At 39.9% G+C, this 13,931-nt stretch overlaps 1 protein-coding gene across 2 annotated transcripts in view; it reads left to right on the forward strand.

Annotated features, from left to right (window-relative positions):
• The window catches only part of PREX2 (phosphatidylinositol-3,4,5-trisphosphate dependent Rac exchange factor 2), a 156,707-nt gene that overhangs the window by 128,310 nt on the left and 14,466 nt on the right, over nt 1-13,931 (forward strand). The window contains exons 36-37 of one of the 2 annotated variants that reach the window (XM_048507926.1): nt 10,749-10,815; nt 11,853-12,043. The exons of the other annotated variant lie outside the window; for it this stretch is intronic. Coding sequence (XP_048363883.1) covers nt 10,749-10,815; nt 11,853-12,043 — 258 coding nt within the window. The remainder of the gene's footprint in view (nt 1-10,748; nt 10,816-11,852; nt 12,044-13,931) is intronic. 2 annotated transcript variants of the gene reach the window in all.

Genomic DNA, 13,931 nt, shown 5'->3' on the forward strand with positions numbered 1-13,931 from the left:
TTAAAAAAACCCTTGCTAGTAACAAGCAGTTTGTTATCAAACCATTATCATTTTATTAAAATAGAAAAAAAGTAGTCTTCTGGAATAAAAATGGGGGCCAACAGAACCAGTGCATGTCATGATACTATTGTTCCTGCCTATCATGTGAACAACCCCTTCTTCTGCATATCCATCGACCTTTCCCGCTGAACGAGCAGAAAGCAGGCAAAGTGGCTGCATTTGCATCCATTCACTGTTCTTCATCTGTCATCTGCCTGGTGTAGTGAGCATTGCTAGGCACAGTTTATGCTTGGGAGAGGTGAACAAACATCACCAACTGCTCCTTTGTTCTTCTGTGGTCCTGGCAACATTGTGGGCATGTAGCAAACTGTCACTTGCTCATTTCTCTTTCAAGTGGCACCCTGTATAGTAATCTTCACTTACCTGAGCAGCTCAGCATGGAACCAATGGCAAATTGCCACTACTGCACCTACTATCAGCTAATTGGCAGAAGAGCAGACGCATAGCGGCAATGGGGACATCCGGGGCGGTTTCTCCCGGGAGCTGCCATTGCCGTCAAATGTCAGGGGTGGGGCCGGCTGCAGGTGTTTTGGGGGCAGGGAGGAGTGGGGGCGGGAGGAGGCACTTAGGCAGCTCGTGCCCCAGGTGCAGTTTCCCCTCCCTTCATCACTCCCTTCGTCCCTGAAAAAGAGAAGGGAGAGAAGTCTGCTACTTTCGTCATTTATAGTGCCATTGTAAGCAGAAATATTTCCTTCTAAACCCATCAAAGTTAAAATAGTGTGACAGGTCTTTTCCTGAACCCAAATATTCTCTTATGATTTTGGGGAACCAGGTTTGTTTTGACCTGCAAACTTTCCCCTCAGCTACAAGATGTTCTTTGGGAAGCAAGTGTAAAGACTTTGAATTCACTGCTGTAAATTTTGTGGTGAGCAAGATGAGCACTGAGGCAGAAGTTGTACATAAATAACCTAGCAGATTTATTTATTTAGAGGTTGGTTTTAAAGAACAAATCAGCAGACCAGCTGCCAGATAGTCACAGAAAAAACCTGGTTGAGGAACATATATTTAAGTTATTTAAATATTTATGGTCTAGGACCGTGGTGGCGAACCTTTGGCACTCCAGATGTTATGGACTACAATTCCCATCAGCCCCTGCCAATTGGCCATGCTGGCAGGGGCTGATGGGAATTGTAGTCCATAACATCTGGAGTGCCAAAGGTTCGCCACCACTGGTCTAGGAGTATGATTTGATTTCTTTTCAATGCTTTTAGGTACCTATAGGCTTTTACTGACTAGCCACTTAGGAACTCACAGGCTTTCACACCCACAGCCTAAATAGGAGGTTTGCCAGAGACAGACCTTACAACCAGGTACGCTGTCCTCTCTGAAAGGTAGAGTTAAACCATTCTACCATGCTATCAGGCAGAGCTACCTTTCAAACGGTCTACCCTTTTCCTGAAGCAGATGTGAACAAACTCTTGTTCAATTGGTTGTAGTGGGTTTTTCGGGCTGTGTGGTCATGGCCTGGTGGATCTTGTTCCTAACGTTTCGCCTGCATCTGTGGCTGGCATCTTCAGAGGTGTATCACAGAGGGAAGTCTGTTACACACTGTGTTCAGTGAGAAGGGGATGTTTAAGTGGGGTATAAATGTTCATGTCCCCGGGTGGGGAACCAATCAGTAAGTGTTTGGGTGGAACTTGCTGTGCAAAGGTGTGGTTGATAGTATAGTATTGCAGGTGGGGTTTTTCAGTCCAGGGAGTGATTCACATTAGCATTTGCTTCTGGTGTTTTTAAGTACTGATAGCCAAGCTTTATTCATTTTCAAAGTCTCTTCTTTCTTTTTGAAGTTGTCATGGTGTTTGTAAATTTCAATGGCCTCCCTGTGCAGTCTGACTTAGTAACCTACTGAACTGTCCAGAATTTCAGATGTTATGTCCAGTTTTGTTTACGACATGTTCCGCTACTGCAGATGTTTCAGGATGGTTAAGCCAACAGTGTCTTTCTTACTCTTAATGCGAGTCTGAATGCTGTGTTTTGTGGTTCCTATGCAGCTGTGGAAAGGTCTGCATAGGAACCACAAAACACAGCATTCAACCTGGCGCTCTCCCACATGACCAAAAGGCGGGGCACCCCAGGAATCAGCTGAATGGTCATTTTCCATTCAGGAGCAGGACAGCTTCAAAGATGTAACTCTGTTCAGAGTTGTGCTGTTAGCCACCCACTTGGCCATATGATAGAAATAGCTGTTATTTGCTCATTTATCTCTGACCAGTGGGCTGTTTATTTGTTTACTTCATTTATACCCCAACGTTTTCTGCAATGGGGACCCAAAATAACTTCCATTCTTTTCTTCTCTAACATTTTATCTTCACAACAAACATGTGATGGTAGCTTTAGGTGATTTTGGTTCAGGGTCATTCAGTGAGCTTCCATGATAGTGTGGGAATTTGAATCTGGGTCTTCCACATCTTACGGGAACCCTACAGTTACTCCACCATACTGACTTTCAATGATGGTGGATGTTTCTGTCTGAGGCCCTTTCCCCACTTACCGTTCGCTGCGTGCTACTGCCCCCAAATAGCGCGTGGTCCAGCGGTGCTCCCCACGAGTCCGGGCAGCGACAACGCAGCCGCCCCGACTCTGCGCTCCAACGTCCCTTCAGCGCGCATCATTTCTGACGCTGGAAGAAACGGCACCTTCTGACTGACAGTGGGGAACACAACCCCGCGCCGGAAATCACTCGTGCTGGGAGTGGCGCACAGGAAATCGTAAGTGGGGAAAGGCCCTGAGATCAGGTGTGTGAGGCAAGTGTAAATGTGAATGCTGGCTGACTATCCTTCTGCTAGCTAACAAAAAAAATGCAGCAACTGTTGCTTGCTGAAATTTATGTGCTTACTTTGCTAACCACTCCCTCTGGTGTCTGGCAGAAGTTTGAAATGAAAAGCATAGGACAGAATTATCAATCCTGCTGCCCAGAAAAAGAGTCTGTAAGGTAATGATTGTTGCTCTGGTGGGTCTGAGGCTTCTGGAAGCCTCAGCTGTCCAGTGATACTATCCCCAAATCAAACCTTTCAAAAGTTACAACCTACATGTGTTAATCTGAGAGATTTATTATAAGATACTCTACAACTGGCATCTATTGCCACATATAATGAATGATCAGTAAGAACAATCAGCATGAGTGCTGGAGGTATCATTCATCTTTGTCTAGTTTTATATTTTACATATGTTATAATTTTGCCCTGTAACTCAGGAATTTCTGCCCCTGATGTTGCTCTTCTTCTACATCTTTCACATAACATTTTGTTTGTAAAAACAAAATTGTTGATTGGAGCCAAAAACATTATAGCCATTACCAATCAATGAGACACAGATATCATAGGCTCTTGGGTAACTCTTCTGTGTAGCATCAGTAGAGTAAATGGTACATTTATTCCTAATAATATCTCTACCCCCTTTTTGAATCCTACTCCACTAATCTTTTATCATACAGCATTCTTTCTTCATGTATTGATAATAGCCAGTATGTTTTACACATTTCCAGCACATATCTGTAGGGTTTAGAGAATTTTTTAAATTAACCAGTTAGGTGTATAACATCTAAGGTATAGATTACCTTTATGCATTCTTCAGATACTCATCTATGCTTTAGCTGACAGTTGCTGTTTTAAATGGATCTCTGAACTTTTCCGACAGCTGCAACTAGGTTGGAAAACCAATCCTGCATCTTCCTGAGCTTTTCCCTGCATTTTCCTTATTGTCCAAAGCAAAATCATTTTAGATCCTCTTTTATATCTTTCTAAGAATCAAATGTCTACCTGCCTCTCTCAGAAACAGTGTATCTACAAAACTGGCTGGAAGACAGTATGATAAGCTTATTACCCCTGAAGGTTACTGTTTTCTTGGAGCCATTGGGGGCATTATTCAGGATGCTTTGGCCCTGTCACCATTTTAAAAAATGGAGGGAATCCCCCCTCCTCCTTTCCCCCCTCACTTACCTTCTGGCTTGGTCTCAGAGGTGGCTGGCGGCACAAAACTGAATGTTGGGCATCTGGAGTGTGGAAGCAGTTGGAAATTTTCAGGTTTGGGTTTAATAGACCTGAAAAAGTTTTAATTCCTGAAATAGCCGGTGTGGAGATTCAGCTTTTGGAGGGGTTTTTTTGGAACATTTTTGGGGCTATTAAATCTGAAAAATACTGAAAAAATGGTGCACTTCCCTATAACTGACCCTTGGGAGAATCCTTTCTTGGGTTCACAGCACAGTGTTACTGCAGGCCACCTTTGGAAAAATGGTCAGGGCCAAATGTTTCATATTTAACAATTATATACAGTTTGGGGTTCTTGGAGCAAATTGTATATTTGAGAGAAATCGCCCTTTTGCTTGGTAATGGTGGAAAGTGCCATCAAGTTGCAGCTGACCATGAGATTTTCAAGGCAAGGGAAAAACACAGGTAGTTTGCGATGGCCTACAAACCTGAACTTCCTTGGTAGTCTCCTATACAAGTACTAACCAGGCTGACCCTGCTTAGCTTCTGAGATTGGGCTAGCCTGGACCATCCAGTCAGGTCACCCTTTTGCTTAGGTGGGCTACATTGCCAATTCTCGTTTATGTTAAGTGGCCTACTGAAATCTTGTATTCTAGCAGTTTCACTGACAAAGATCTTAATCTGCTGATATTATAGCATCATTACTGATGATGCTCCCCTTTGAGAATAAAATGTTCCCACATTCTCATTCTTCGTTGTTCACATATATTAATGAATCTTTCAAATTCAGCATTCATCCAAGATAGAAAGTCCCCCAAAATAGTAGCAGAACAAAACTTTTCTTATCTAAAACTAGAGTCAGTCCCAAAAAACTTCTAATGCCAATGATCCCAAATCCGACAATTTCATGGCTATCGCTTCACCTGACTTGATCTTACTTACTTAACCATATCCATGGAGCAAAAGATGTACCAATACTAGAACATTTGATGCCCCATACTTCCAAATTCTTATCTGCCCTGTACAACTCCACAGTAATCTTTAATATGGAGGCATAATAATGATTAAATATGTTGAGACCTGACAGCCTACTTTTTTTGCTACAGAGCTTGCAAGACATTCTTGGGCATTTTTTCACCTGAGATAAATTTGTTAAACATTCCCTGGATTTCTCCCAGCCTTTGCTATGTGATCGATAATGGGACAGCTGAAAAGGGAAACAAGAACCTTGGGGGCATTTTCATTTCAAGTACAACTCTCTCTGTGTTAAGTGCCATCGTGTTGCTTCTGACTTACAGCAACTCTATGATTAATGACCTCCAAAACATCCTATCGTTAACACCCTCACTCAGGTCTCACAAACTGATATAATCTTGGACCACTGTTTCAAATCTTCCTGCAACTAATATTTATTTGATATGAAAAAATCACACATTTTTACTGTAACAATTTTTGTTCTTCAATTATATAGAGCTACAATAGTTGTATAAATCACACTATACATTTCACCCATGGAAATTAAAAATATAAAGCCAGTACTTTGATGTGGCTCAGGCTTCCAGTTTCTAAACCAGAAGATTCAACATTGCACACTATGAAATACAGGATGTTCACTTATTACTTGCCTGTGCCCAGAAATTTTTCATTGACTCTTGTCATCCCAGTTACTTTTCATTCCTTGCTTGCATAGATAGTTTTATTATGTACTGTTATTATTGTTGCAATTTATGTAGGACATTTTATAAGACACAGAGAGATTGGTTTGCTGTTGAGACTTTCTTTATCCTTGTGACTCTTGCTTCAAGAACCTGATCTTGTACATACACTGTTGCCAAGCGTGGATGACTCTGTTGATGTTTTATTATACAGCTACTGGAAATTTTTACAGCATGTTGCAGAGTGATATTAGCTAACACCTTAGTAAAGGTGAGGCTGTGGCTCACTAAAACAACTATTGTAATAAAGTATCACACAGTTATTGCAATGAATTCTTGTATTTTTATCTTTTTGGAAATGTTCTGGGTTACTTCACTGAAAACATCCATTGAAATGATGTCATTACAGGTTAATGCAAAATAGCAATTTTATTTTTGTTAAGAGATGATGAAATATTAGTCCTTGTCTTCTGTTGCTTCTCTGTCACCATTGCATTTGCTCAGTACTGCCTGGCAATGCTGCTTCGGCTTGTAAAAAATAATAATTTGCTAAGCAGTCCATTGATAAGATCATTTACACCCAGCCTGACCTAACTTCATATCAGTGACAGTTACACTGAATGTTGCTGGGGTCTCTGCTTGTTCAGGTTAATATAGATGTATTTCAGTTAATTTAGCTTGAAAATGTGGACAGGATTCTAAGAAATGTGAGACGATAACTTGTCTTTTTAATTCATGCCCTTCATGGCTAATAAAAGCAGGCAAATGAGATTAGTCAAAGTGAATGGTGCAGGTTATGAACAACTCCTTAAAAAAAAGGTGTTACACCCATAGCCCTGGAAGTGGCACAGTAAGACCTTTTTGAAGGAAGCATATCTAAACATTATTGATTTGAATAAATGTGGACCAGTTTCCAGTCTTCTTAGAAAACTCTTGGTCAGTGGTATCTAGACTGATCCAGATATTCCTAAATGAGACTGAATATTAGAATGTCCAGAAAGAGGAGAAAATTTCTGGCCCGTTGGTCATAGGCATATGGTGTGCCACAACAATTAATTTTGTTCCCAAAGCTTTTTAACATCTGCATGAAACACCATATTTGGAAATTTGGGACCCAGTGCCACTCTGGAGCTAAGCTCACAACTCAGTGCACAGATAATAGCGTACTTAACTATTTGACAAGGAATAAAAGTTATAACTTTTGTGTAGTTTACTTTTTATATTTGTTTTGTGTTCTGTAGATTTCAATGAAACTAAAGTAGAAATTGTATCCTTCCTAAACAAATAACAAATCCTTCCTAAACAAATAAGCACTCAAGGAGTGCCTTTTCTGAACATTTTTATGGAAAGCAAGTCCTCATTTGAATTTTCTTCTACAATTGTCTGCATTTCTCACTGAGAGTCAAGGCATTACACAGTGTAAATTTAATACAATAGACAGCATGGGATATCTAATAAACAAAGCAATAAAGTTTGTGTTATAGAAATCTGAAAATGGAGCTGAAACAAAGTTTATATATTAATATTACATGTTAAACAATGTAGAAATTACATAGTGGGATCATATTTACTGCCACAGAGAATATTCACCATCCATAGCCCCTATACATTTACCAAAGCATTTTCTGAAACGAAGGTTTCATTCTTTGTCACCAAATTTAACTTCAGGATAGAACTGCTATAGCATTGATCATACCTAGAGGTGATATACAAATCTAAATAAATGAATACATTTTAATATAAAGTAGTAGGAATAGAAATAATCCATTGTAACAGTACATATGAAACCAATACTTTTGTTAACAGAAAGAAGCTATTTATTTGTATTTCAGTTTCTAATAATACTGTAAGTCATAGTCCAATTGGTGCAGAGATTCTTTGCCTAATATTGTATCTATGGAGATCACTTCAGAGCTAAACATAGTGCAAAGTGACATCTGTACAAATTTTAATATTAGCCACATTTTGTTTTCATCTGATTTAATCCAATTTGGTTGCAATCTGTGATTTGCTTAATGAACAAGCTAATTCAGAATGCTTGTATAAAAATTAATTTGGGATAAGTACATTTGATCAAATGAAATGTAGTAAAATAGCAAAAGTTATTTAACAAGTTACACAAATCTAAATGCAGAAAAATTCTTAATTACTCAACATTTGTATTCTTGATGGTGAATGATAGTTTAACAATAGTTGTTAATAGCTCCTCAGCCTTCAGCACATTAAACTTGTTTGAAGAAGAAGAAGTAGAAATGTCCCTTTCTAACTCTTTCAGTAAAAGGTCATCAATGTGTAGCTGTTCGGCTGCCTTCTTGATCAGGTTTTGTTCCCATTTTGGGTCTGTGCGTCTTTCAAAAGAAATGAGAGTTTTGCTGCTATCAGAGGCACAGAATCTGGAGGATAATTGGAGAGTACAAAGGTATCCAAGGTCTAACTGTTCAATCCAGTTAGACTGAATAAGATAAGATATCTTAAACTACTAGTTAAAGCTGAGACTGCAGAGTGGCTCCATTTGTATTCTTGATAAAGAAGGCAGAAATATTATTAATGTTTTATTGTCTCATTTGAAACAGTTAATTTTCATAAGCAACTCAACAGTACTAAAGTACAGAAGGTAAAAAAAACCCCACATCATTTATCACCATAAATCACCAGAGGGTAGAACAGAGGAAGAATATAGTAAGAAAAAAAGATAGGGTGCACAAAAGCTTCCATGTTCAGCAAGTTTTTATAAGTGTTTTAATAGTTTTTTTAAAAAAAGATTAAAGTTTTCTATGGATTATAAAAAAGGCTTGATTTACAAACCTTCTCCTATTAAGTGGGCAGCCCTATCCCGAAGACCTGTTGAAGTCCCTACAACTTTATCATTATAGTCAAATGATATGTGATGGCGAGGACACTCCTGTTATTCTTTGGGCTTTAGGAGAGTGTTATTGCTCCATAGAGTGGGAACCTATGGGCTAAGCCATGAGTTTCACTGGCATATCACATTGGCACTGAGGCTGCAAACTATGCCTCTGGGGTGGCTTACGAACCTCCTAACCCACACCCTTCCCCAGAAATACCCCTTTCCCTGCTGGTGTTGCAGGTATACCAGCACACCTGTAGTGACAGGCCATTACAAAATAAGTTTGAACTTCCGCATTTCAAAAATGCTAAAACAAATAATGTTCTCTGCACAAGGACTAAATTTTTAACATTTGATGCTTGTCATTTTCAGTAGATTAAAAAATATTGTGGAGCTTTGGGCATCCCGCCAACTTTTCCATTAGCTTTTCTCATAAAATTTGATTAAGGTCCTAAGCAAGCATTTAGCAATTAAGAAAAGTGCTTTGGGAATTTGTATGCTGTCCTCAGCTTTCCACATTCTGAGAAATAACAAAGATAATTTTGTGAAACTCTATACAAGTGTTGTGCTTTCAAATTTTCTCTGTCAGCTAATTATTTCAGTTTTTAGATAGCTTACTTCTAAAAACCAAATTGGTGTTGCAAATTATCTCATTCAGTTTCAATGGTTAATGAATAATGATTTCATTAATGCAGCAATTAGCTTAATTGCATGTTCTTTCCTAAGAGCCATGTAGCTTCATTTTCTGTACTGAGCTGATTATTTTTCCTATACCATGCTCTTGTGTGAGATTAGTCGAAATCTAGTATGTCTAGTGTGATGTAGTGATTATACTATTGGAGTAGAACCAGGGAGACTCTCAAATTGCTGCTCAGCCATGAAGTTTATTTGGTGACCCTGTCTCACAGGGTTGTTATGAGGACTAATGAAAGAGGGAGAAACCATGTATATCACTGCAAGTTCGTTGGAGGATAAGTGAGATACAAATGTGATAGATAACATTTACAGTTTAACAGAAAATGTAGTTTTCTGGAATCTTAAATTCAGATTTACTACTTCATACATTTTAGTGGGTTACAACCAATCTTATTGCATGCAAAATGTATTATTGGGATAGTATGATGTGGTCAATTATAAGACTGGTTAAAGTATATCTGGGTTAAAGTATATCTGGGAGTGGTGAACCCACCCCTGCATTTACTTGCTCTGGGGGGCGCATCAGGATAGGCAGTGGGGGCTCTGACAATGGCTAGAACTTCCTAGGCACCACTGGGATCTGTGCCCCTGCCTGGAGCCAAAGAGGGAGGGCCTGGAGATAAGCATGCTCAGGAATGCAGTGGGACCATCCTCAAAGCTGCACACCTCAAAGAAGAGACAGGGCTCAAGTGGTGGGCTATGGCTAATGACAGTCCAGAAGAGGAGGGTAGTGGCAGCTGTGGCCTTTGATCAGCATGGGGCAGAGGAGCAGCCCTTTGAGGTCTTGAGGAAGTTAAGGGAACCAAAGGAAGATGCCTAGGGGAGGGAACTATTAGTGTGGGTTTTCCTTGCCACTGAACAGCAGGCATTGGTAAAGTCTGGGACCATCTTGTCCCCTGGAGAGCCTTTATTAGGCCAATCCATGAAGGGTGTGGGAGGTACCAGGCCTATCCTAGCTGACCAGAGTAATGGTGCATGACCACACAGAGAGAGCTCTGGATGAGCCTTCTCTTCATCAACTGAAGTCAAATGTCTGGATTCACTGAGAAAAGATGATGGAGAATGTGCCAGCCCCAGGCTCTAACTTTCAGCAGTCAGAAGAGCTCAACAAGGCGATTGAATGAGTGGAGGCAAAGCAACAGTAGATATGTCTAGATTACAAATATTTCCTTGAACCATTTAATGGGCAACATTTTCAGTTGCTCTGGTTTACCATCTCCAGTTGCAATTTCAGAACATCTGGCCATCTCTTTTTCCCCTTTAGGATTTGTTGGTGACCATTGATAGTCTATTTTGTAACATTTCCTGGAAAGCAGGGCTAGAATCAAGGAGCTGGCTTCTTGTGACAGAAAAATGTACCAGAATAGACTGGTAGAAACTAACCATGAAGTTACGAGGGAAGAATGCATTAAATTGTGTACATTTTCCTTTCATGGGTTTTCATGGTGCTGTGATTTGTTTTGAGTGCTGTAGTTATAAATTGGTAAAATAGCTTGATTTTACTTTAAAAGTACATAATGGAAGCTTTTGAAAAATTATATCGTGGGCACTTATTTTTTTCAGGGCATTTTACCTGGACAAGTCAAATCTTCCGCCTAATTCAACATCAAAAGCTGCTTACATAGATAAGGTAAACAAAAATGTTCTATATATAATTAGATTCTCAAGATTTGGATCAGTTTTTCTTGAGTAATATTTTAATGCATGCTGCCCATAAGAAAGCATTTATGTTTCACAGGGGCTAGAAGGTTAATGGGATAGATTATTCATATAAAATAATTGCCTTTTTACAGGACCATGAGTGCTGAAGTTTTCGAAACAGAAGCTGCGAAGCTTCCTCCATTTTGTCCCCCAGTCACTTTCTCTTGCATCTGACCTCTCTCTGGGGGAAGTCGCTTTCCATCTTCTTTTTGTGGGAGTGGAGGTTGGTCTATTGAAAATTCAAGACATTTTACTGGTCTGTTGAATTTTCAATAGACCTGCAGCATGAAAAAAACAAAGAGTAGCATGGCTGGAAGAGCAGTTGGGCAGGCAGGGGAAGGCAGCCAACTTGCTACTGTGCAATCTGTGCAGCTTGCACAGTTGTGGCTACCAGACAGTTTGATATCATACAACTCACCTGATTTAACTGCCACAGTACAGCTTTTGCAACTGCGTTAGATTTTCCCAAGGAACAATGGGAAGGGAAGGAGGGAAAGCTGAGAGCCAACTTAATGTAGTGGTTAGTGTGACGGACTAGGATCTGGGTATCCCAGGTCCAAATCTACACTCTGCCATGATACTTGCTGGGTGACCTTGAGCCAATTACTCTCTTATCCTAATATGCCTCACAGAGCTGTTGTGAGGATAAAATAGAGAAGAATAATGTAAATAGCTTTGGGACACCATCAAGGAATAAGAATATAAATGAAGTAAATAAAAATAAAGGTGAAGACGACAGTTAAAAGAAATGTTGGTTGGTAAGTGGAATCTAGAGAAGGGAGCAGAAAAAGACAGGGATACAGGGGCTGCCAAGAGGAGGGGGGAAATCATGTGAGGAAGGGGATATGAAGAAATGAAGTGACCTCTGCAAATTTTTGTGGGTTCCCTGTAGTAATTTAATATGAATGTTAATATGAAAGGGACAGAAACTACCTTAATAACAGGAGCTTTGTTCCTTATTTTCAGCTGATGCGACCCATCAATTCATTAGATGAACTTTACCGATTAATGGTGTCTTTCATAAGATCGAAGCGCACAGCAAGCTGTGCTAACACAGCCTGCAGTGCCTCTGGAATTGGACTGCTGTCAGTTGCTTCAGAGCTCTGTAGCAGACTTGGAGCCTGCCATATTATCTTGTGTAATAGTGGAGTTCACCGGTATGCTAACTTACCCATTTTCTTCATTGCAATGCAATGCAATTAATAATGATTTTTTCAATGTTTAGCTGTATTTACTATTAACATGTATGTAGAACTGATGTAGCATCATGATGAAAAATTTGTGGTGTAGGGTAGAATTCTGTGATTCAAAACATTTTGTGGCTTGAGGAAAACTTCTTGACCTTAGTTGCCCCACTCCCTCAGTATGTAATGTTTATTTTATTTATTTTATTCGATTTATATCCTGCCCATTCCCAGTCAAGGGTGAGGATAAGAACACATAGAACTGGCTGTTAAAATTATCAATGAAATGTTCTATTTGTAGTATTCCAGGTACCAAGGAAAGCACTATTCCAGCCAAAACTTTCAGCCCCATCCAAGGAGCCAGGCATCTGGCTGTGTGCCATGGCCACACTGGGCTGCTGCCCCCAAAGGGGCTTCCTGGTGGTGCTGAGAGGCTTAAAATGTCGAAAAGCCTCCGTATAGCCAGGAAGTCCCTGTTGGGCTGAATAGACCCATGCCACGTTTTTGGTGCTGATAGTCAGCAGTCCCAGCCACTGGCATAATGCAGTGTATCGCCAAAGCAAAGCCGATTAAGGTCAGCCCCTCCCCAGCTATGCCCCTGCCCTTGCTTCACCAGCAGTGGCATGGGCACTGGCATCACAATCCTATGCTGAGGCCGCTTTGTGGCAGTGGAATTGCCCCTCCACCAGGTAAATACCCTAGGGAGGGCAAATCTGCCAGCACAGCCACACACCACTCCCACAGGTGGATCCCCCCCCCCCGATAGGGTTCTTGATTAATGTTCTGTGTTGTCAAGTTGCTTCCGATTTATGGTAACCCTATTGATTAATGACCTCCAAAACATCCTATCATTAGCAGCCTTGCTCAGGTCTTGCAAACTGAGGGCCATGGCCTCCTTGATTCAATTCTTTTCATGTTTGGTCTTCCTTTTTTTCCTTCTACCTTCAAATTTTTCTAGCAATATTGTTTGTTCCCGAGAGTCTTGTCATCTCTTAATATGAATAAAGTATGATAGTTTTCAGTTTAGTATTTTTAACTTCTAGAGAGAGTTCAGGCTTTATTTGGTCTAGAACCCATATATTTGGTATAGTACCCTTCAAAACGTTTCAAATGAATATTTATTCCTGTCAGCTGTCTTCATTTTCCAACTTTCACGTTTGTACATAATAATGGGGAATACTACAGTATGAATTATCTTGGTCTTGGTTGCCAGCAACACATATTTACAGTTAAGGATCTTTTCTGGTTCCTTCATGGCTGCCTTTCCTAGTCTTAATGTCCTTCTGATTTCTTGGTTGCATTCTTCCTTTTGGTTGATGATTGAGCCAAGGAATAAAAAATCTTTTAGCAGTTTCACTTTCTTCATCATCAGCTGTGTCATTCCCCCAAAGTTATTACTTTTTTCTTCTTGATGTTCAGCTGTACTTTTGCTTTGGCACTTTCTGCTTTAACCTATATCAGTATTGTTTCAAGTCTGCTATTTTCTGCCAGTAATGTGGTGTCATCTGTGTATCTTAATGTTCCATCCATCAATTATCACTTCACTACTTCATCTAAAGATTAGGCATTTTTAAATCCTATTGATTATAAGAGAAGAGAAGAACAACTCTCTAGCACTGAAAAATTAATGGGACTTAAAATGCTTAACATCGACTGAATCGTGCCTTGTGTGAATTCTTATTATTAATATTAATGTTCAAAATGTGATAGTTATTGCCAGCTGGCACCCATGACTGTGGTCACACATGTAAGAGTCTCTTTACCATGTACCTTCTAACCCAGGTCTGGGGTCCTGTATATATATATTTGTATATATGTAGAAGCATGGTTAGGGGCAACATTTTGAAAAGCAGTTGATAAA

The sequence above is a fragment of the Sphaerodactylus townsendi genome, linkage group LG09 (assembly GCF_021028975.2).
Source record: "Sphaerodactylus townsendi isolate TG3544 linkage group LG09, MPM_Stown_v2.3, whole genome shotgun sequence".
Classification (NCBI taxonomy): Eukaryota; Metazoa; Chordata; class Lepidosauria; order Squamata; family Sphaerodactylidae; genus Sphaerodactylus; species Sphaerodactylus townsendi.